We start from the raw sequence: 24468 nt of genomic DNA, 5'->3' as shown, positions 1-24468 counted from the left end.
GTCCATTCCATTCATCTAAGCGCTGGGAAGAACAAATACAAAGAGGCAGATTGTTTATTACAGTCATATGTCAGCTCAAGTGAGAAAAATGAAATTTAAGGTTTCTCTCCCTATCCAGACACTTACATTGTTTTCTCTTACTCAAAACCCATCATAGAGAAATTAATTCCCCCCCCCATTAAAACTTCTTGTATATGAAAACTGAATGGATGTCCATCAATTGGAGAATGGCTGAATAAATTATGTTATATGAATGTTATGGAATATTATTGTTCTGTAAGAAACTCTTTCCAACAATGAGATGATTGAGGCCAATTCCAATGATGTGATGAAGAGAGCCATCCACATTCAGAGAGAGAGGACTATGGGAACTGTGTGGATCAGAAAATAACATTTTCACTCTTTGTTGTTGTTTATTTGCATTTTGTTTTCTTTCACATTTTTTTCTTTTTGATCTGATTTCTCTTGTACAGCATGATAATTGTATAAATGTGTATACATATATTGAATTTAATATATATTTTAATATGTTTAACATATATTGGATTACTTGCCATCTAGGGGAGGGGGATGGGAAGTAGGCGGAGAAAATTTAGAACACAAGATCTTGCAAGGGTCAATGTTGAAAAATTATCCATGCATATGTTTTGAAAATAAAAAAACTTTAATTTTTTTTAAAAAATGCCTATCTTGGGGCATCTAGGTAGCGCAGTGGATAGAGCACCAGCCTTGAATTCAGGAGAACCTGAGTTCAAATGTGGTCTCAGACACTTAACACTTCCTAGCTGTGTGACCCTGGGCAAGTCACTTAACCCCAGCCTCAGGAAAAAATAAAAATAAAATAAAATAAAAATAAAAATGCATATCTTTCAGGGGCAAAAAAAAAAAAAAAAAAAAAAAAAAAAAAAAAAAAAAGAATGAGCTGAGAAGAAAATGACAAACCGCTCCACTGTCTTTGCCAAGAAAACCCCAAATGGGGTCACAAAAAGTCAGACATAAATGAACAACAATTTAAAAATCCCTTGGTTCCAAAAAAAAAAAAAAGAAAGAAAGAAAGAAAAAAAAAAGAAAAAGAATTTTATCTCTGTCCAAAACTTGAAAAGTTAAATACAAGTAATTGGCAAACTTAGGTCATGGCTTATATTATGTCTATTACATATATGTAATATACATATAGAGAGAGAGAGAGAGAGAGATTTGTGTATGTATTATACATATGTAAAATATATTTTGTATATATATATATATATACACAGTAAGATATATATGGAGAAAGATCCTAATGTACATGTACAACAAAATATATATATAATAGATATAAAATTAAATATGTTGTCTAAGTATGATTTGATGACTGAGGTTGAGCAATTATAGATTATTTATGTGTATATGCACGATATGCATATACATGTGTACAAATACACACATGTGATTGTATATGTATGTGTCTATACTGTATTGTGCATGTATGTATGTACACATGTTTTAATCTTAGTCCAAAAATTGTCATTAGACAATATATTTCATTTCCTTGGACCTTCTTCTATAACATTAAGGGATTATACTAGCTGACTATTTATCCAAATTTTCTCCATCCTTGAAATCCAAGGACAAACCTTGCCCTGTCTACTAAGCCTTTCTTATCTAAACAAAAATTGTTGATCTCTTCTTTTTCTGAACAAATATAGCATTTGCAGATAGAACTTATATAATCTATTCTTTAATCATATGCTATCTCAGATTATTCTCCCAGGTGTTTTATCTTTGTTCATCTTTTCCCTACTGATATGTCATATACTTCTTTTATATCCTTTACAGTGTCTGCTATTCAATAAATGTTTATTGATTGAAAAATCAGTCATTTCATTTTTCTAAAATCAATTTCTTTTTTGAATAAAATTGTTATTTGATTTTGAGTGTAATATTACAACAAAACAATGAATCTTCCACACCAGCAGAGAAAGCTTCTGCAATAAAATGATAGAATCCCTAAAAAAAGAGAGAGAGAATATAGAATATAATTAATATAGTACTTTATGCACATATATTTTTCTAAAAATCTATTTCATTTCTGAAAGGATTAAGAGTAAACCATTTCAAAATAAATTATAATTTTTTTCAATTTCTAAAGTACTGAGGAAACTTGCATTTAGTGATCATAAATTTTATTTTAAAATAAATGTAGGCAATTGATCAGCTTGATGATATTACAACTCAGTAAACCTTTGTCTGTGGCTTTTATCTTTTTCTTCCTAGGGAATGTGTGGCTGTGTCCACTGATAATCGTAATGACATACTTAGATTATCTATTGGAATATACCCAGTAATACCAGTAACTCAGAATATCCAATAATTCCCTTAAAGGGGTTCCTTGGTTGTTGAGTACTTTCTGCTTTTTCAGAGAAATATTGAGAAAATTGGGCATAGACCAGAGCTAAAGAATTAAAGTTCACTCATGGAAGTAGGGAAACAGAAGTGAGGAGGCAGTGCACATACATAGCTGTCTGCTTCCTCCTTTTCATATCCCACAATAAGAGATTCTAATGTCTGCCTTGGGACAGGAACATATTTTACTTGTATATGCTCTCCACCACATATCCAGAAATGAAGAGGAAAGTTCCTACACTGTCCAAATAACTCAGTAAATAGAGTAGGGCAAAGTCAAAATCATTTGCTCTAGCATAATATGACAGTCTTTTGCTACTCTTTCAATTCTAGGGCCACATATAAGACTCCCTTCTCCCCAAGAGTCTTACAGTACCAAAAATTCTCCTTTATCTTTTCTATATGATTGAGTCTTTTAATTATCCAGGAACTCAACAAGATTCAGATCACTTTTTGAGGAAATCATTAACCCATGACACTAAGGAGAGTTCGGGAGCTCAGTACACAACATCAGAAGCCTAGGGCTCAGGGATCTCCACCATTCAGATTCTTGTTCCTCTCTATATGACTACCATCTCTTCAGGGGAAGGCCAAAAGATTACACCCTTGCCCTTGCTACAATATCTTCTCTCTTCATATTCCAAAAAAAGAAGAAATACTTGTCTGTACCCTTTCAAAAGAGAAAATCCCTAATTGTTGATCTTAATGATCCCAAATCTCAAAAGGTAAGTAAAAATTGCTTATAAAAAAATGACTGGTTTGAACTCCATCAATGCTGACCTTAATTCTATCACTCCATCTTCTACATCAGAGGTGTCAAACTCATACCACTCTGGAAAAAGGCCTGAGTCAGATTTAAAGGTATTTAGGAAATATTAAGCAAAAAATAAAAATGTAACAGAATATAAATAATGTCAATATGTGGTTTTTCAAGTCAATATGTGGCCAAGAAAGATTCTTATGAATGGTTTGATACCACTGCATCACATCATATTTCCTATCTAGCTAATAACACCACAACTACTTTCTGAATATTAATCTTTAATGGCCATTTCTTGAGTACTAAATTAATTCTTTGACATTTTAAATACTTTATTCCAGTAGACTAGGAAATAATGAAATTTATTTTGAAAAATACCTTCAGAAACTTTAGCATAGAGAAGGAAAAGTACACTGTTGTATTGAGGGTCTCTAAAAAAAAAAAAAAAACAACAACAACAACAAAAACATTTTTATTAATACACAATATGTTTTTTCTCTTAGAAGAAAAGTTAAATAACCTAACAAATTTTTTCCCTTTTAGACTGTATTTTAAGCAGAATATTCCACCACAGGCAAAATTGAATACATACACACATTAGGATTTATGGCTAGAGCTCATGAATGAAAAGGCAACAAATATACTTCAGATTCTTCAGGGCTATTAATGTTTTCTGGTGATATCATCAGCTTGCTCTCCAGGTCTGCATCTGGGTGGTAATTCTCATTCCTACTACTTCCCACTGGTTGGTATCTCTGCTGTTTGCTTTTCTTTCCAAGGCTATTCTCACTCAGCTATCTATTGGACTTCAACAGGAGCCTGCAGTTGAGGAAATCTCTTCTAAGAAAAGCACTAGCTCTGCCATTTCTTTGAGCGTAGAGTCCATAGACTAAGCTGCTCTTTCAGTTTTGACAAATAGGCCCTCACACACACACACACACACACACACATACACACACACACAAACACACACACATACACACAAACACCTTGAATCATCAAGACAAGAAGTAGCCTTTCCTTAAAGATGTCTATTAGTCCCAGAGATTTAGCCTCCAGGTTTTAGTACATATCAGCCAACTAATCCACTAACAAGAGCCTTTAGGCTCCAATTTAGTATTATTGTTGGATTTCCTGTGTCTGTGGCTAAACAACAGTCCATTGTCCAAGAAATTCCTACTAATTTCCATCTAATTCTTTATGAGGATCCTGTATCATCAAAATCCACTGAGTGAATAAAGAGATTCTGCCAAAGATGAGAACGTGTAGCTCTGAGTTATCATGGGTTTTCCCTCATCCATCAATATCCTTTGTTGCCTCCCATGCCAATGAACAGTTGTTGAAAAGCAAGAACAAAAAGCTAGGTATCAGCTAATTATAACAGCAATTACATAGCACTTTAAGGTTTACAATGTACTTTTACAAATATTGCTTCATTTTATCCTAAAAAAAAAATGTAGGAGCTATGATTAACCCTATTTTATAGATAGGAAAAACTGAGTCAGAGAGAGTTTTTTCTAAAATCTTGTCTCCAGCCCTCTCCCCCTATACTCCAGAACTTATGGAAAATTTCTCAAGTTTTTAGCCATTCTTGAATAAATTTCAAATAAAATCCATATTTGTCAGTCAAAGGAAATTTTATTATCTGGACACAAAGGACTAAAATTGACTTCTGTTCTCATTACTGCTAAACTCCAAACAGGGCTTCTCAAACTGCAGCCCGCGGGCCAGATGCAGCCTACTGAGGACGTTTATGCGGGTTATGGCAAATGGGCTAAGGGGCGGAGAAAAAGTGTGAGTTTTTGTTTTTACTATAGTCCGGCCTTCCAACAGTCCGAGGGACAGTGAACTGGCCCCCTATTTAAAAAGTTTAAGGACCACTGCCCAAAGACTACTCTATGCTATGTGCCTACACTTCCTTTATATCCTAATCACTTTTCAATTTCCTGCAAGCGCTCTCTCTCTCTCTCTCTCTCTCTCTCTCTCTCTCTCTCTCTCTCTCTCTCTCTCTCTCTCTCTCTCTCTCTCTCTCTCTCTCTCAGGTCTCCAGTTTCCTTGGTTGCCAAAATAAAAAAAAAATTTTTTTTCCTTACTTCTTTTTATTCTTGACCTTTCTACAGATGATGTCCTTGAACATTCCATGTTTGATACTTCTTTCTTAGCTGGTTCTTTTCCTATCTGTGTGACTTCACCCTGTCAGTCTCCACTGTTTTATCTTCCTCTTCCACTTTCTAAGTGTGGGAAATGCCTCCAAATTTTATCTTCAGGCTTTCTCTTTTACCTCTCCACAATCTTCTTTTCTGGCAATCTTTTCCATTTATATGACTTCAATAAGTCTCTCCATACAGGTGACTTCCAAAGCTCTCTATCCAGTCCACACCTTGCCACTAAGTTACAGAACTGAAATCCAACCATTTGTTGAACACAATTATGTTTATAGATGTCCCCATCATCTTCCTAAGCACCCAGGTTCAAATCCTTAGAATCACCTTTGATTTTTTTTTCCCTCCTTTCATCCTTTTTTTTTTAACTCACACATCCACCATTATAATAATCTCCTTATTGGTTTTTTTCCACCCTCTCCAATTCATCCATCTCAGAGCTGCAAAAATAATTTGTCTAATAAATAAGATAAATTTGTTAATGCACAGAACAGACTGTGTTGCTCTTTTGCACAAAAACTTACTCCCCATTGCCTACAAAAATAGCAGCACAGGCTTTTTGCTCCCTGATCTCATGCTGCTTTTTTTCACTTCTTTACATTTTCAGGTTGTTCCCTTCATCCTTTTCTTTCTTGAAGAAATCTAGCTCTTAGGCACCACCTTTTCCATGAATCAACCAATCAAACACCAAAGTATGTATTAAACACTTATTTGGGGCAAGGTACTTTACTAAACCTCTAAGAATACCCCCCAAAAAAGTAAGGGAAAAAAAGCATAAATAAATGCTTTATTATCTCATTTGATCTTCATGACAATCCTATAAGGTAAATGTTATTATTATTATTTTCATTTTACAGATGAGGAAACTGAGGCAGAAAGGGGTTAAGAGACTTGCTTAAAATCACACATCTGGTAAATGTCTGAGACTGGGTTTGAACTCAGATTTTCTTGACTCCACATCTAGCATTCTGTCATTTATCTTTTCCATGAGTTCCTTCTTAACACTTCCTGATACAACGATGAAAGACTCAGAATACAGAATGAGATATATGTGCATGTCAGCCCTTCTGACATGACCAATACAGAAATCTAATTTGCTTGACTATATATGCTAAATATTCTGGAATAAATTCATGAACATGAATATTCATATGGAGAAATCAAGTTACCAAATTTTCTTTTAAGCTGTAAAAATACTAACCAGGCATATTTAGTTAGAGGCATATTATTAATATTATCCAGAAGGAGTTCTGAAAGAATACAAAGAAGATCCTTAAAGGTGTCATGAGAGAACCATTGAGTTTACAAGTATTGATGCACATAATGGTGTGGCATATCAAGATAGGAGTGACTTGGAAATATTAACTTATTGCATAATCCAGTGGCTCAGTGATCATCTCCCTTGGGAGGGCAATTTGAAAGATCCCACAAAAGATTCCAAAATTAGTTACCAAGAAAATATTGCAAGTTTGATGGACAAGTATTTTCCTGAGAAAAATAAGCCAGGTGAAATTACTAAGTAAATGGAAGAAGTGAAATTATTGCACTAACCAGCAAAACTTCATTATCAAAGTTGAAGAAAAAAAAATTTGCAAGGAATCTGACTGAAAAAAAATTAAAATTTAATTTAAAAAATAGAAAGAGTGAAGAATAATCTTCAGTTAGGTATACCAAGGTACTATGCTACAACAACCAGGCCTGGAATCCACGTGTGTGTGTGTGTGTGTGTGTGTGTGTGTGTGTGTGTGTGTGTGTGTTTTAGCTTCTCAGTGATTCATATACTATAACTATGTTGTGTATCAGTCCCTTCTCTTCACTCATACAGACACCACTCAGATTCAGGCCTTCATCACCCTTCTCCAGGAACATTTCAACAGCCTCTTAATCGAGTCTCTATTCAAATATTTCCCTACTATATTCATCCTCCACTCAGCAGCCAAAGTGATTTTCCTTAAGCATAGGTTACACTTACTCAATAAATTGTAATAGCTCTCTATTACTTCCATAGAATACAATATTATAGACCTATCTAGAACATAGTAAGGGGAAACATTTATATGATTGGTATGTGACAGAGGAGAACTTGAATTTAGATCTTCTTGACTTCAAAGAAGGCATTCTATTAATTACATCACTCTTTATTTCAAAGATATTTATTAGACAGTTCCATAGTGCCATGGATAGATAAAGCACTAGACCTAGAGTCAGGAAGACCTGAGTTCAAATGCAACCTCAGACACATACTAGTTGTGTGGTCTTGAGCAAGTCATCTACTTCAGTTTGCCTCAGTTTTTTCAACTACAAAATGAAGCTAATAATAGCACTTACCTCCCAGGATTATTGAGATGATCAGATGAGATAATATTTGTAAAGTACTTGGCATATACTAAATGTCATATAAATGCTAGCTATTATTATTATTATTGCTTTTATTTGTTCATGCCAAGAGTAAAATTCTATAATTGAAAAAACAAATACAGTACAATAATATGTTTCTGTCTTCACTTTGGAACAAAAATATAGCCATTTTATTAGTCTCAACAATACTCAATAAAATACCCTTAAAATATTTTTCATCTATTTAGGAAAGAAATTTAAAATTTTCACATCCCCTCCAAAAAATTGAGTGTATTAGATAGGAAAATTTTGAAAATTTATTTTATATGATTTAAGAATTTATATACATATAAAATATGCATATATGTATACATATGTATGTATATAAACATACGTATATGGAAGATTTGCTTCCTCTGACACCCAAGTCAGTCAACAGAATCACAGATGATAATATCTTAGTATATTGACAAGGTATTAACACCCTCTAATACTTTTTTCTACCTATGAATCCCTCTTTAATATCATTGATTTTTAAAAAATCACCTTGTAAGCCTTGAAAGGCTTTATATCTAAGCCCTGGCAACAGTTAAAGTTTGGAAGATTCTATGAATCAAAAAGAATAAGAGATAGCCAACCTATGAAGGTATAACTAAGTTCTTCACTTCTTAGGAGGGAGAACAAGGGGATTTTCTTTCCTTCTCCTATCTATTAGCCATGTTGCCTAATATCAAAATTACCTGCCCAAAGAGAGGAACATTTATAGAATAAGTTCAAGGGAATTTAAGGTTATTTGAGGGAGTAGAGACCCACATGCCAAAATGATACAGTTACAGAGATACAGTCACTTGAAGCTGAAAGAGTATAATAAATGTATATATCTTTTTAGTGGCAACTATGTTTGAATTCAATATTCTTTTTTTAAATACAGTCTTAAAATTTAAATGTTTCAAAATATTGTTTTGCTAATTTCTAAGGGATATGTGCTTTGATGGATCCATGACAGATACATTTATGCATTCACATAGACACATATAGACATACACAGACACATACTTTTCAAACTTGTGATTTCTTTGAGGGAGAGAACTCAGAGAGAGAGAGATGATATAAATAGAAATGATGTCAATGAAGATAGATGTAAAAATGGTAGATTATAAATAGATATAGATATAATTCTAGATAATCCAGATCTGTGATTTCATTGGTGTAGGGAATTGCCTATAATAATTCAGAACAGCAACTATTCACCAATTTACAGTCTTATAGAGCTACTCAAGATGCAGAAAGGTTAGAATGATTTGTCTAAGGTCACCCAGCCAAGAGAAATGAGAAGTAAAGCTTGAATCCAGGTTGTCTTCTTTCCAAAGCTGGCTCTCTAGATCTCTTATCATGCTGCCTCACATAATAAAAATAAAATGAAACAAATGCTTACCTCCCTTTAAAATATTGCAGAATGAATAATCTCCATCAGTTCCATGGCATAATATTTCTTTTCTATGTGGTAATATTATAGATGATTTAAATTCTGCATGAATATTAAAATATAGATCTCTCATGTCTCTCCCTATAAAAAAAATTTATTATTACACACTGCTTAAAAGTGAAAAAATATATAATCTATGACATGCTAAGGGCTAGAACTGAGCAATGCACTTGGATAATGAAACATGTGAGACTAATTGCCAATTGGACAGTTCCCTATTAACTTGTTTGAAGGTTGATCCTCCCCAGCTGTTCTGTGCTGACTTGATTGGTGGGACAGAGGGAGAAGTGACATGTGTGGGAGGAGTAGGAGGAGGAAGAGGAAATTGAGACCTCTCCTGGCGTTTGAGGGAGGAAGGTGTGTGTGAGATTGCTAGACCTAACCCCCTGACCTTGACAGTAAAAGATCAAGAATAAAGACGTTTAGTGATCCTGACTCCGAACGATTTCTGGGAAGACAGAGTTCCAGCAATGCCTACTAGAGCTAATCTATTTTTCTAGAAGAAAAATATCAAGATAAAGAGAATAAAGAAGAAAACATTTATCTTGATTTTAATCCAAAAAATTATTTTAAAAATTAAATTTTTATTTAATTATTGAAAATTTCAAAAATTATCTACAACCAATTCTTTTAAAATTACTTTGTTATGACAATTCTCAGATGATGAAATTAAATTATATCCACTTGTATGAAAGAGTGTTCCAAATCACTACTGAGCAGAGAAATGCAAATTAAGACAACTCTGAGATACCACTACACACCTGTCAGATTGGCTAATATGACAGGAACAAATAATGATGAATGTTGGAGAGGATGTGGGAAAACTGGGACACTGATACATTGTTGGTGGAGTTGTGAAAGAATCCAGCCATTCTGGAGAGCAATTTGGAACTATGCCCAAAAAGTTATAAACTGTGCATACCCTTTGATCCAGCATTGCTGCTATTGGGCTTATATCCCAAAGAAATACTGAGGAGGGGAAAGGGACCTGTATGTGCCAAAATGTTTGTGGCAGCTCTTTTCATAGTGGCTAGAAACTGGAAGATGAATGGATATCCATCAATTGGAGAATGGTTGGGTAAATTATGGTATATGAATGTTATGGAATATTATTGCTCTTTAAGAAATGACCAGCAGGAGGAATACAGAGAGGCTTGGAGAGACTTACATCAACTGATGCTGAGTGAAATGAATAGAACCAGAAGATCGCTGTACACTTCAATGTTGTATGAAAATGTATTCTGATGGAAGTGGATATCTTTAACATAAAGAAGATCCAACTCACTTCCAGTTGATCAATGATGGACAGAAACAACTACACCCAGAGAAGGAACACTGGGAAGTGAATGTAAACTTGTTAGCACTACTGTCTATCTACCCAGGTTACTTATACCTTCAGAATCTAATACTTAATGTGCAACAAGAAAATGGTATTTACACACATATATTATATCTAGGTTATATTGTAACATATGTAAAATGTATGGGATTGCCTGTCATCAAGGGGAGGGAGTAGAGGGAGGGAGGAGGGGATAATTGGGAAAAATGAATACAAGGGATAATATTATTTAAAAAATTACTCATGCATATATACTGTCAAAAAATTATAAATAAATAAAATTTAAAAAGAAAAAAAATAAATAAAATTACTTTGTTATGAACTTAACAAACATAAATATGTCCATTAATAGGGAAAAAAATAAGAATATGAAACTATTAATTTCTATTTTATATTTGGCTTGGTTTTTAAGTATATGTTAAATTTAACATAAGTGCTATTGTTAACTTCTGGAAAATAGGGTGGGGGATAACATATCAATTCAATATATATGTCTTATGTTGAGGAAAATTTTCTCCATAATTTCTCCATCATCCTTATCATGTTTCTTTATTATTAACTATAGATGACTGATTTTGTATTCATGCAGACTACACTGCAAGTTTGTTTCATCTCATAAACTGAAAATTAACACTCAAAAAGGGGTGTGAAAATGCTTGTACTACCTCCCTCCAAAAGCTTTTCTTTCCTCTTCTTGGAGAGAACACTGACTTCTGAACTGCTTTCAATCTTTTGTATAGTTTTAAATGTTTCAGTGGCATTCTTTTCTTTCTTTCTTTTTTTTTTTTCTGTTTTCTTTGGGAAGGGGGAAGAGGAGGAGCATCATTCTCACTAGCCTTCCTATGTTCTCTCCTTTGTCTTCCACAAAAAAAAAACTAAAGCCCATTATAGTGAATAGGCATAGTCAAGCTATATATTCATCCATTGGCTGTCTCAGGAAATAGGCCTCATTCTATACTTCTAGTCTATCATTCTTTTGCCAAAAGATGGGAAGCACGAGTTATCATCAGTTTTCTGAAGTCATGATTGTCCATTGTACTGATCAGAATTGTTAAGCCTTTCTAAGTTATTTTCCTTAATAATTTTGTAGTCATAAACTTTCCTCTAAGGATTTATTTGGCTATATCTCAAAAGTTTGGGTATATTGTCTAATTGTTTTCATTCTTTGATGAAATTATTTATTGTTCTATAGCTCTGCTCTTTGATTCACATCTCTTTTAAGATTCTTCAAATTTATTTTATTAAATATAAAATTTATTGCATTGTGGTCAGTAAAAGATATGCTTAAAATCCTTTTTAATATATGTACATATATGTTATATGTTTTTAATATATGTAAGTATATGTATATATATTTATATTAATATTTATTTATGATTTTTATGCTATAGCAAATGATTAATTTTTGTGAAGATGCCATGCACAAGTGAAAAATAAGCATATTCCCATCCTATTTCTTTTTCATGTCAAAGTAGATAGACCACTGCTATCAAAGGCAGAAATATTTGAATTTAAATCTTATATCTAACACAAAATGACTATATTTCTCTGAACAATTAGTTTAACCACTCATTGCTTTAAGCATCTCTCTGAACACCTCTACCACATGTTAAAGAGGAGGTGCCAAACTCCCTATCTAGGAGTGCTTTTTATCAAATAATCTTAAATCCATTTCAATTCTTACTCCCATTAGTTAATCTCTATAATATATAAATTTTATAAAATTCATTTTATAAATTTAACTTCCCTCTTGTTTTTCTTTTATTAGCTTTGTCTAAGTTCTGAGAAGAGTTACTATGACTCTCAATCTATTTCTAATTCAACTAACTTTTCATTTAACTATTTATATGCTATGCCAATTTGGTACATAAATATTAAATACTGCTATTATTTTATTACTTGTGGAAGATTTTTTTTTCAAAAATTTGTCTGAAGCATAATAAACTTTGCTCCAACTCTTCATTATAACTGTGAATTTTTGTATCAAATATATTTCTTATAAATAGCATATTGTTAAAAAGTGCTTTCTGTTCTTGTGATTCTTCTGCAGACTTGCATTTTTAAACCAAACTGAGTCAGTCTTCCTCTTTTCTAGCAGTGTCTAATTGCTGAAAGTCCTATTCAACTAAATCTTAGGTACCATGTACTAAAATGGGCAGCTAGGTGACTCAGTGGATAGAGTTGTTAGCCCTAGAATCAGGACCTGAATTCAGTCCCAGCCTCAGACACTCAAAAGCTGTATAACCCACAGCAAGTCACTTAAGCCTGTTTGCCTTGGTTTCCTTATCTATAAAATAAGCTGAAGAAGGAAATTCCAAATTATTTGCCAAGAAAATACCAAATGGAGCTGTAAAGAATTGGATTTGGCCCAGAAAGAATCAGACACAATTAATTGATTAAACAATACTGAGATGGATGTAAGAAGAGTTCCACCTTCCACCTCTACTTTTAGGCCCTCTGGCCTCCAAAATGTACATAAGGTTTAGTTGATTTCATTTTTCATTTTTCATTTCTGGAGGTAGGTAGGGGACTCTCTGAAATCAAAAGGAGAGCCATTGGTTCTGGAAGCAAGATCTCAAGTCATTTGTTACTGCAAACCCAGTAAGGAAACTCAGAGAAGCTAAGGTGGGAACTTTAGATTTATAACTCAGTAGAACAAATGCTATATGAGGACCTGGTTAAATTGTAAAACTAATGATGAGGTCCTGGGTATCAAGGTGGATGTTAGCAAAGAATGCTTAATAAGTTTAATAATTCTCCCTGAGGTAATCAGAGAAAGGCACCCATAAGATCGATCAGCTCAGCCTTAAGTAAGTCTTTGGTTCTTAAGTAGGCCTTTTGTTCAAATGGAAAGGTCCCTTTCACCCACTCACCCCAACTCCCAACTCAGGTATTTGGAAATCCCATCTTAGTGCATCTGATCAAAAAGCCAAGTTAAGATGTCAAACCCCCAAGATTAAATTTCTCCTATAAATCTGCCCATGACCTTTGCCATTTTTTGAAAAATGCTATGCAGGCTCTTTTTTTTTGATCATGGATTTCAGGTAGTCCAATAATTTTTTAAATTGGCTCTTTTGGATCTATTTTCCAAGTCAGCTATTTTTCCAATGAGGTATTTAACATTTTCTTACAGTTTTTCACTCTCTTTTATTTGACTGATTCTTGAGTTCTCATAGTCATAAGTTTCCATTTGCCCAGATCTAGTTTTTAATGTTAGCTTGTCTATCTCCTTTTTCATTTGATTAAGTTTACTTTTAAAGGAGTTATTTTCTTCAGGGGATATTTTTGCATTTGGCTTATTGCATTTTTTAAAGAATTGTTTTCTTCAATCAGTTTTTGTGCTTTTCCCAAGTTGTTGACTCTCTCTTGAATTCTTCTCATTTCTCTTCCCATTTTTTTCTTCTACCTCACATATTTAACTTTTAAAATCCTGTATGGGCTCTTTCAAGAAGGCACTTTGAGCTTGCAACTAATTCATATCCCTCTTTGAGGTTTTACATGTAGGGATTTTGTCCTCTTCTGAGTTGATGTTTCAGTCTTCCCTTTCACCTTAAGTAGCTTTCTATTCTCAATGTTCTTTTCTGTTTCTTGCTCATTTTCTTTGTTTCTTTCTCCCCACCCCTCTGCCTATTTTGTGACTTTTAAAGCAAGCTCTGCTCCTGGGATACAATGGACTCTGTTCTAAGTCTCTTTTGTAGCTTTGAGCCTTGGCTTTAAGCACAGGAGCCTCTTGTGTCTGGTGTCTTGCTCACCTAGTCCCATTTGTTGTTGCTGGTTTCCTGGGCTGAATTTGCCCTCTGCCCTGGGACTGAAGGCTGTGCCACTGATCTGTTCTGCTACTGTTTTACTGAGATAGGACTGAGGATTTCAGTTACTGATTCACTGTGATTAAGATCCTTGTTTTCTCAGATACTCTCTAAGCTAAGCAGAGCACTCCTTTCAACCTAGTGAGATTAATCTTTCTTGAAATAATTCTTATCTGCCTTGATCTGGAAAATTGCTTCATTACATCTCATTGTTGTAATGACAAAGAATCATTTTAACTCTTTGTAGAGTCCTGTTGCTCCAGACTATTTTCAGAGGCTTGGTTTCATATGCTTTTCAAGAGAAAATTGGAAAGCTCAAGCGACTTCTTGGGTTCACTCCACCTCTTTGGGTCTACCCCCAGAACCCTGTTCCATCTTTAATAACCCTTTGAAGGTTAGCCCACCATGGTGTCTTTTTTTCCCTTTCCTCACCCCCATCTCCTCATGGTACCTTTCTCCTTGTTATAAATAATTCTTTTAGGGTGCTCAATCCCTATTAGGGTTAGCCCATAATCCCCTTCCCTTGCTAACCCCTTTTGGGGTTAGTCTGCTAAACTCTTCTATGGATTTAGCCTGCCATTTGATGTACTCCCAACTCATGGCAGATTCCTTTTAATGACATCTTTCCTCTGGTTAATTGTGAGTTCCACTAGGAAACTTCTTTCCCCTTGTTAATTGTTTTAAAAAAAAAAAAAACAAAAACAAAACATCTTTCCTTGCTAACTTCTATGCTTTAATTCACATAATAAATAGCATTCCTTTGTACCTGTGATTGTCATGGTTGCTCCATGTCAAGAAAAATATTCTTTTCACAATCAATTGCTTTCCCAAAACTATTTGATAATTATTACTCCTGGTGACTATTTTACCCTTCTCTAAAACCCCTGTCTTCCCCAGACTGAGGTGTTATAAAGGAGGATTGTGTCTCCCAAGTATTATGGGGAGGGGGAAGGGAATGTTTATACACTTTTTCTTATTACACTTTTGAAGCAAACATTCCTTTGTAAAAGTTCATATGATTAAGTGGCCAAATATAATTGGGGTGCTATGAATCCAAAATTAGAGAACACAGTTGGTGGGAGCTTGAGCCAGTAATAGACTAGATATCTCCAAATGTGTTTAAGGATACCTAACTATCCTAAGGAAAGAGGTAAAATGTAACATACCTGGTCTTCAGACAGTGGAAGACCAAGTAGTCACTGTTACAGGGACAATTGTGTATATCTTCTTTTAGCCATGGTAAAAGATTGTGTGAGAAGTGAGTCTTTTAGCTAATAGATTTGTGGACTGTGAAATTTACATATAAAATTATCTATATATAACTGATTACCATTAGTACAAAGGCAACAACATATTTTGCTAAACATCATTTACTCAACTCAACTGGTATACATGAAAAAGTGCAGAAACCTTCCTCTTCCTTTTCTACACAGACCTAAGTATTTTGTAGTTTAGTAGGCCAGAATTTCTAGATTATCTAATAAGATAATATTATTATTAGTAACAACTATAATAACTATCATCTATCCTTCTTTTGAATTTCTGGCCTGTAGTATTTCAAAATCTTTACAGATATGACAATTAATGAAAGACAATTAGAATCTTGAAAACTTGAGTCTGATAAGGTGGCCTTCTTCTTAACAAGGTCAATACCTTTACATCTGCCCTTAATAGTATCTCACCTCTATCCTGTATATATTGCCTTCAAAATCATCTCATCTCTCCCTAATCTTCAATATCTTCCTATGTACTGTCTTTCCTACTAACTTCAAACATGTTCAAGTCCTCCTATGTTTAAATTTTTTTTTAAATTTCATTAGACCCAACCCTCTTCTCAATCTATTACCCTATCTCTTCCTTTTCTCAACCAAATTAGTAGTAAAAACTTTCCACACTCATTACCTCCTCCTCCTTTCCTCTCTCACTCTTCAGTCTTTTGTGATCTGGCTTCTTCTGTTTCATGAATTGAAATTGCTCCCTCCAGAGCTACCATCTCTTAACTAATGATCTTTTCTCAGGCCTCATCCTTCTTGACCCAATTGCTGTTTTTGACACTGCTGACCATACTCTCTTGAATATTCTTGCTTTTCTTGATTTTTCATGATATTTTTCGACACTCCTCCCATCTGCCTACTTTCACATCTCTTTTGCTCATTCTCTATCCAAAAAATGCTCTCTAAATGTAGGTATGTCTTAGCACTCTGTGGGTAACATTAAGAAAGAGGAAACAATTACTTATTAAACATATACTATATGTCAGGCATTGTGCTAATTGCTTTAAAATATTATTTCATTTGTGCCTCACAACAACTCTATGCAGTTGGTGCTATCATTATCCTCATTTTTTCAAGATGAGGAAACTGAGACAGTGATTGACTTGCCTGGCTTGTAAGTGCCTGATTCTAGATTTGAACTCTGGTAATACTGATTTCAGGCCCAGTCTACTACTAAGATATCCATGATAACACCTAGATGCCTTTTTATCCTTCTCTAGGACCTTATTACCTCATCAACTTCCATGTGTTTAATAATCCCCTCTATGTAGATGGCTAAAAAAATCTATAAATACTCCTATGCTTTCCCTAAACTCTTACACAACAAATATCCACCAGACATTTCAAGCTAAATGTCCTAGATAAACTCACTATGTGCAAAAGAGAATTCATTCTCTTTCATTCCAAAGTGACCTGTTTTCCAAATTTCCCCACTTCTCCTAGAGTCCCACTTTCATAATTTCAGCCTTATGCTGTATTCCTCACTCTCCCTCACCCATCATATACAACTAATTGCCAATTTTTGACATTTCTACCTCCACAATATCTCACATCTAACCCCTACTCTCTACTAAACTGAAACCTTGGTGCAGGCCTTCCTCACTTCTCACCTAGATTATTGCCATGTCCTCCACACAAATTCAGTATCACTTCTCTACTCAACAAATTCTAGTGACTTCATGTCATAGCTGGAATGAAATATAAATGCCTCCATTTGCTTTTAAAATTCATAACCAGGCTCCAGTTTATCTTTCTAGTCCCATTTTACTCTACTGTCTTTCCTACAACCTTTGTTCTAGCCTAATTGTTCTTCTCTCTGTTCTTTACAAATCTCATTCAGTTTTCCTTTGGATTAGTCATGTCTCATACCAGAATGCTTTCACTGGTAGGATCCTTATCTTCCCTCTTCAAGACATAGCTCAAGCACTACCTCCTACACATCTATACTTTGTTACCCCTGTCTTCCTAACTTCCTTATTGTATTTAACTACCTTATAATTATTTTTACATATAATTATTCATGTACATGTTATTTGGGTACGATAGAATGTAAGCAATTATTTCATTCTTTTTTTTAAAGTCCCAATATCTAGCATGCTACCTGCCACATAGAAGGTGATTGATATATTTGATAATTAATTGATAGATTGATTGACCATTTCAATAACCTCCAAATTGGTTAATCTGCTTCTATTCTTCCCCTTCTCTAAGTATCTTCCACACAGCTGTCACCTAAAAACATTTCTTCTATGTCATTCCTCTATTCAAAAGTCTTGAATAATTCCTGAGTTGAGGATACGATACAAAATTTTCAGTGTGCCATTCAAAGTTTTTTATAATGTATCTCCTCACCAGCCTTTTCAGTCACATTTCACATTATTCTCTCTCTCTCTCTCTCTCTCTCTCTCTCTCTCTCTCTCTCTCTCTCTCTCTCTCTCTCTCTCTCTCTCTGTCTCTTCCTCCCCCCTTCTTTGGTGAGGCAATTGGAGTTAAGTGACTGGCCCAGGGTCACACAACTAGTAATGTTAAGTGTCTGAGGTCAGATTTGAACTCAGGTACTACTGACTTGAGGCCTGGTATTCTATCCATTGTGCCATCTAGCTGCCCTTCACATTATACTCTTACACAAATCTGTCTCCAACAAGCTTACCTACTAGCTTTTTCCCATATGCAAGATTTAATTTCGTATTAATATGCTTTTGACAGAAGGTATTTCTCTAATCGCTAGAATACACTAATTCGTCATTACAATCTCTTATAATTTTTTCCTTCTTATTTTCCTTTCAAGTATAACTCATCTGCTATCTCTTACATAAGTCTTTCTTGATCGGCCTCTTGAAATTTGTTTGTTTCCTTATCTGGGTATACATTATATTCACCCCAAATAAAATCTATGTTCCTTGGGGGCAGGGATTATTGTGCATTTTACTCAAGTATCTCGTACAGTGCTTTACACATAGTAGCATCTAATAAATGTTTGTTAAATGAATTTAATTGAAGAAGGGATTCAAAATTGTAAGAAGGAATTATATATTTGCAGTCCCCTCCTAACTCTAAGATTTTTTAAATTCTAAGTAATGAGTCAAAATAAATTATTTTCATTCTTACTATTAGTTGGGGGCTACTGTTAAACCAGTAATTTACACTGGAATATAGTAGAAATTAAGTATGTGTCAAGACTATGAAATGTTTTAATGGAACAATTTGGACTATATACATCATCAAAGATGTTTCTTGTACCCTTTTGACTCAAAGACAACATAAGAGATGGACTTACGTGGCACATAGTAAAGAGACAAATTTCCTTTGGTCTGTTTCAAACTTAAACAGGGTCTAATATTTATTGTTGGTATAGGCTTCTTGTCATCTAAATGGAATAAAGATAATGCCAGTAGATTATCATAAATCACTTCTTAGTATAACTTTTCAGGTTCCTTAGATTCATCCAGATACCCACCCAGATTCACCCAACAAGTCTTGATATTGAAAATTTCGCTGTGAGAAGAGTTCAGAAACAGTTAAGGAATTTGAAAAAATCTTTTTCACAACATGATTTACTCCAGAGTTGGACTTTTATATTTATCTACTCCTTTTCACATTCCCCAGGATCTATTTCAATTCTGTACTTCCTGGAATTAAATGGATGCGTACTGTCACTAAATAGATAAGTAACAAATGTTGATTGCATGGATGGTTGGATGATTGAATGAATAAATGGCTATTTCCCATCTTTTAAAGAAAGCCAAACCCAAATAGCTTTTTCAATGACTATTCCATGTAGAATCAATCCATTCAAATAAATAACCATTGTTATTTTTTACCTTATTTAGCTTATTCACTTCATTATTCTTTTGAACTAGACACAAGGAAAGCAAATTTTAAAATTATTTTGATTATTACTTCTATGAAAATACTGTTAAATGATGGCATTTTCAATCTTTCTGTTATTGTTTGCTTGAATTTTTGTTTTCTTTCTCAGGTTTTGTTTTGTTTTTCTAGATCCGATTTTTCTTGTGCAGCAAGATAAGTGTATAGATATGTATACATATATTGGAGTTAACATGTTTAACATGAATTGGACTACTTGCCATCTAGGGGAGGGGATGTGGGAAGAAGGGGAAAATTTGGAACGGAAAATTTTGCAAGAGTCAATATTGAAAAAATTACCCATGCGTATGTTTTGTAAATAAAAAGATATAATAATTTTTTAAAAAAATTTAAAAAGAAAAGAAAATACTGTTAAATGAAATAAAATTAATATACATGAAGGAAATTGCTCTTGGAAACCCAGTATCTAATGAGGAAGAAAGGACTGATATTTCAGTGTTAAAATAACTGTAAAATCGGAGCGTTCTATGAGGTAATCCCTTTATGAGAAGCAAAGTCCTTTGAATAAATTAAATAGGAAAGCAATGTCAATGGACTAAAGATAATAGGCCACATAGAAGGCATGCAAAGCTTGAAATGGGGAGACCATGAGAAACATTGTGAAACTGGGAAAATAAAAGTTCAGGGACCACAAAGAGAGGAGCCAGAATTCTGGGAACAAAGCTTTGGGGGCCTTTTGGACATAGAAAAATATTAGAACAAATACTGTTGCTGAAACCTCATACCAAACTAATCCTCCTTTCTCTTTTTGGGCTAAAAAACTTTGTGGAAGCCTGAAATCTTTTTCTAGACAGGGAGAAGTCTGTTTATGTTCCTTTGTTTTAAACATCTACTTTCTTTTTTTTTTTAAATACTTTTTTTTCCTGAGTTTGCACATTTCAAATAAAATGGACTTCACCATATACATAGTAGAATAGAAAAAGATTGTTTTCTTCACACTTGATTTCTATAATATAGAATTTTTTTAAAAATTATATAATAAATTCAAAATGTAACTTTCAAAGCTGTTCTATTTTGATTCTTTCTAGACTTCCTTCTGTTTTATTCTACAGATTTTAAAAGGTAAAAGATTTATATTATTTGAAGAAAAACCTGAGTATATTATTCTGTATATTTTAAACTATTTTAATATTTTTCTATTCTTTTTTTCCTTTTCTTTTTGGTTGCCCTCTCCCTGGTCCCCACCTTCCAATTTTACCCCCAATCTTTCCTCTATTATTTCTCCCCTTTCTCACCTAGAGTTCCCATTATTTCTTCACCCTAACATCCCTGTTTATGAGAACAAGATTGAAAATACAATATTCTCTTTTTGGTCTTCTACATGATCTATAGTATAATCTAATGAAAAAACATCACTTTTGTTTTTCCTTCTATTTGTCTTTACTCAAGTGATCTCCACTGTGCATCTTTCTGAATTTCCTCACATAAGTACACCTTTTAAAAATACATGTTAAATTCCCTAGTTTTACCTATCCTATTTCTTTTGAATAAGATATACCCATCCAGAATTACAATCCACTTAAAGTCTTTTATTCTACCATGTCTCATTCTACCTTCTCTGAGGTCAAATTTGCCTGTTTATATAAGGATCTTGAGTTCCTTTTGTTTGTGGGGCCAATACAAATTAGAACCAGAGTTAGGCTTAACCTAGAGAACAAGAATGCAGTGTTGTATAGACTGCTTTACACTTTGAGCTTTTTCTTAATTGGAGAGAAGGAACAGCATTTGTCTTTTGATTCTATGAAAGTCTTATTCTATGCATATATAAGAGAAAGAATATGTGGCCAGAAAAAAAATCATGTAAAATATATCTACAAATTTTAGTGTTTTCTATTCCAGAGGTCCTGAGTTCAAATATCAGTTCTGCTATTTACTTGCAGTAACTATGTTTCACTTTTCTGGGCCTCATTTTCCTCAGTTATGAAATGATGAGTTTAAACTAAATGATCTTTAAGATAATAATGACAATAATATATTGTTCTTCAAAGTTTGCAAAACACTTTGGAAGTGTTACCATATTTGAACTTCACAACCACCTTAAGTAAGTGCCATTATTATCTCCATTGCACAAGTGAGGAAACTGAGATACAAAGGGTCACAGAGCTGGTAAGTATCTAAGGTCAGATTTGAACTCAGGTTTTCCTGATCCTAGGTCCAGTATTCTAATTTATCCTTTGCCTCCTTCTCCAAACTATTTCTGAAAATGAGGCAGCAAAACCCACCTGTCTCAATGCCAGGGGTGATATTATCACCCTCATCTCTAGATTTTATAATTCTAAGAGTTAGCAGCTAAACAAGCTAATGAAATCCTAGGCTGCAGTTATAGAAGTAATAGAGCCCAGAGCCAAAAAGAGCTATATTTTGGTCTATGCAGAACATCTGGGACATTTTATCTAATTTTTGGACATCATATCTTAAAATAGGCAAGTTAAGAACATTTACTGAACAGGGTAGTGAGAACACTGAAGGAATTAGTTTATATTCCTTTGGGCATAGTTCCACATTGCTCTCCAGAATGTCTGGATCATTTCACAATTCTACCAACAATGTATTAGTTTCCCCAAAGTTTTCCCACATCTCTTCCAACATTCATCATTATTTTTTCCTGTAATTTTAGTCAATCTGAGAGTGTGAAGTGGTACCTCAGAATTGTTTTAATTTGCATTTCTAATTAATAGTGATTTAGAGCATATTTTCATATAACTAAAAATTGCTTTAATTTCTTAACCTGAAAATTGTTCGTATCCTTTGACCATTTATCAATTGGGGAATGACTCATGTTCTTATAAATTTGAGTCAATTCTCTATATATTTTAGAAATGAGGCTTTTATCAGAAACCCTGGTTGTAAAAAATTAATTAATTAATTAATTAATTAATTAAATTAAAATTCCAGCTTTGTGCTTCCCTTCTAATCTTGGCTGAATCGGTTTTGTTTATGCAAAAACTTTTTAATTAATGTAATCAAAAGTATCCATTTTACATTTCATAATGCTCTCTAGTTCTTCTTTGGCCATAAATTTCTCCCTTCTCCACAGATCTGAGATGTAAACTATTCCTTGTTCTCCTAATTTGCTTTATAGCATCACCTTTATGTCTGAATCAGGAACTCATTTCAACCTTATCTTGGTGTAGGGTGGTAGATATTGATCAATGTTTAGTTTCTCATACTATTCTCCAGCAACTTACAGTGTTATTTGAATATTTTCCATAAAATAGGAGAATCAAGCTTGTTTTATTTGTCTATTTAGGGAAGAACTAGAATCAATGGGTGAAAATTATGGGAAATATATTTCAACCCAATGTAAAGGAAAATTTCCTTACAATTTAGAGTTATCAACAACAGAATGCATGAGTAGCCTCAGGAAGTTCCATCCCTAGAAATGTTCAAGTGTTACCTCCAGGGTCAGTGATAAGGCCAAGGGAAAGTGGCCAGAAAGGATAATTACAATGGTCAAAGAGAGAGTTTTTTTAATAGTTTATTGTTTGTATATAAAACACTGAATGAAGTTCTTTTCTCCACTTTCCTAAAATAGCAAGGACGAAAAACCAGGAATGTTACCAAATTATGGTTTGTGAGAAGGTTCATAAAGTCTCTAGAAACCCTAGCCTAGCTCAGAAATTAAGACTGGTGGAGAAGTAACCATGTTTCCATGACATTAGTGACAGAGGAGAACACGGAAGTCTATCAGTTGGGGAGGGATGGTGGAAAATAAAAGCAAGCAATCATGGGAGAGAATCTTGAACTGAGCTCAAGAAACAAACTAATCCCTGGGACTAGGGGTGGGGGAAGAGAATTGTCATTTAGAGTGAAGCATAACATAAATGAAAAATTAGTCTTATGTACAGGAAAGAAACTTCCTTAAAACCAGGATTAGGACCAGCTACTACAATTAGCAAGTGTTCTTTTTACCAGCAGCAACAGTCAAAGAAGTTTTGCTCATCTCAGACTCAGCAAGCATCTAAATATTGTTCTTGTGGAAACTCATCTTCAAAACAATTGATACAGTGAAGTTTATAATACACTTACCACAGGAAGAGTAAGATATCTCTGTATCTTGGCTGCGGCAGGTCCACCTATTTTTCACTGATTCAATGAATGTGAAAGTAAATAGAGTGGAGAAAAACATAATCAGAAGCATAATTGTCTTTTAAAGCTTTCTAAATGAAAATTGGAGAGCAGAGAATTATTATCTTACTCTTCCCACTATGTAAAAAGAAAAAGTTTTACTTAGTCATCGGTCACATGATTTCTGGCTTCCTATTCAGTTTTATTTCCTGTTTTTCTGATTTTCAGTATTTGTACTGCCTTCCAGTAAGTAATTCCTGTAAGATGAGAGGGGAGGAAATAAATGCTTACATATTTGCTCTTGTCGTATTTATATATATATATATATATACACAAAGAACAGCCACTTAACATTGAATGTGCAAAGAATATTATGCAACAGTTCATCAAACCTAATGAAACTATCAAAAAAATAGTGATCTGAGCTTTAAAAAAGAAAAAAAAAAAAACCTTTCCTATTATCAGAATAAAAAAAAGTGATAGTCACAATTGCATGAAGAAATTTTGTAGAGAAAAATTTGGAGAAGTAAGAATTGGGAAATTTACTTTAAGAAAAGGAGACTGAGGGACAGCTAATTGGTGTAGGGGATAGAGCACCAGCCCTGAAGTCAGGACCTGAGTTCAAATTTGACCTTAGACACTTAATATTTCCTGGGCTGTGTGACCCTGGGCAAGTCACTTAGCACCAATTGCCTCAGCAAACAAACAAAAAAAGAGAGACTGTGGGCTCTGTCATCTGTAAATCACATTAGATAGGCAGTGATAGTATTATTTTTTTTTAATTCTTGGACAATTAGCTTTACTTTTTTAGTCCTCAGTTCTTTTCATCTTATAAAGAAGGTTGGAATAGAATCAATAATCTTTTAAGGTTTCTTCAGCTCTAAATCCTATAACCTTGGACAGACATGAAAAGAACAATTCATTCTTCAACATTGTTTTATCTGCTGAGGATAAAGAATCTAG

At 33.8% G+C, this 24468-nt stretch overlaps 1 protein-coding gene across 1 annotated transcript; it reads right to left on the bottom strand.

Annotated features, from left to right (window-relative positions):
- Window positions 1–1866: 1866 nt before the first annotated feature.
- On the bottom strand, window positions 1867–23814 carry LY96 (lymphocyte antigen 96). Its single transcript, XM_074278899.1, has 5 exons — window positions 23467–23814; window positions 18827–18916; window positions 9080–9211; window positions 3524–3576; window positions 1867–1989 (listed from the first exon to the last, which is right to left on the bottom strand). Exons 1-5 carry the CDS (start codon window positions 23576–23578, stop codon window positions 1903–1905), a joined length of 474 nt encoding a protein of 157 aa, XP_074135000.1. The 5' UTR covers window positions 23579–23814; the 3' UTR covers window positions 1867–1902.
- Window positions 23815–24468: the final 654 nt, after the last annotated feature.

Source organism: Sminthopsis crassicaudata, chromosome 1 (genome assembly GCF_048593235.1).
Source record: "Sminthopsis crassicaudata isolate SCR6 chromosome 1, ASM4859323v1, whole genome shotgun sequence".
Lineage (NCBI taxonomy): Eukaryota > Metazoa > Chordata > Mammalia > Dasyuromorphia > Dasyuridae > Sminthopsis > Sminthopsis crassicaudata.
The sequence above is the reverse complement of the archived record's forward strand: the minus strand, read 5'-3'. Positions and strand labels throughout refer to the sequence as shown.

Bases quoted from the DNA above. Each gene is read 5' to 3' on its own strand.
- LY96 (XM_074278899.1), bottom strand. From the start codon at position 23,578: ATGCTTCTGATTATGTTTTTCTCCACTCTATTTACTTTCACATTCATT. The intron at 9,212-18,826 runs GTAAGTCCATCT...TTTTTTTTATAG, and splicing joins GTCTCTTTACTATGTGCCAC to GGAGAGACATGAGAGATCTA. The intron at 3,577-9,079 runs GTAAGCATTTGT...TTTTTTTTTTAG, and splicing joins CTGCAATATTTTAAAGGGAG to AGACCCTCAATACAACAGTG.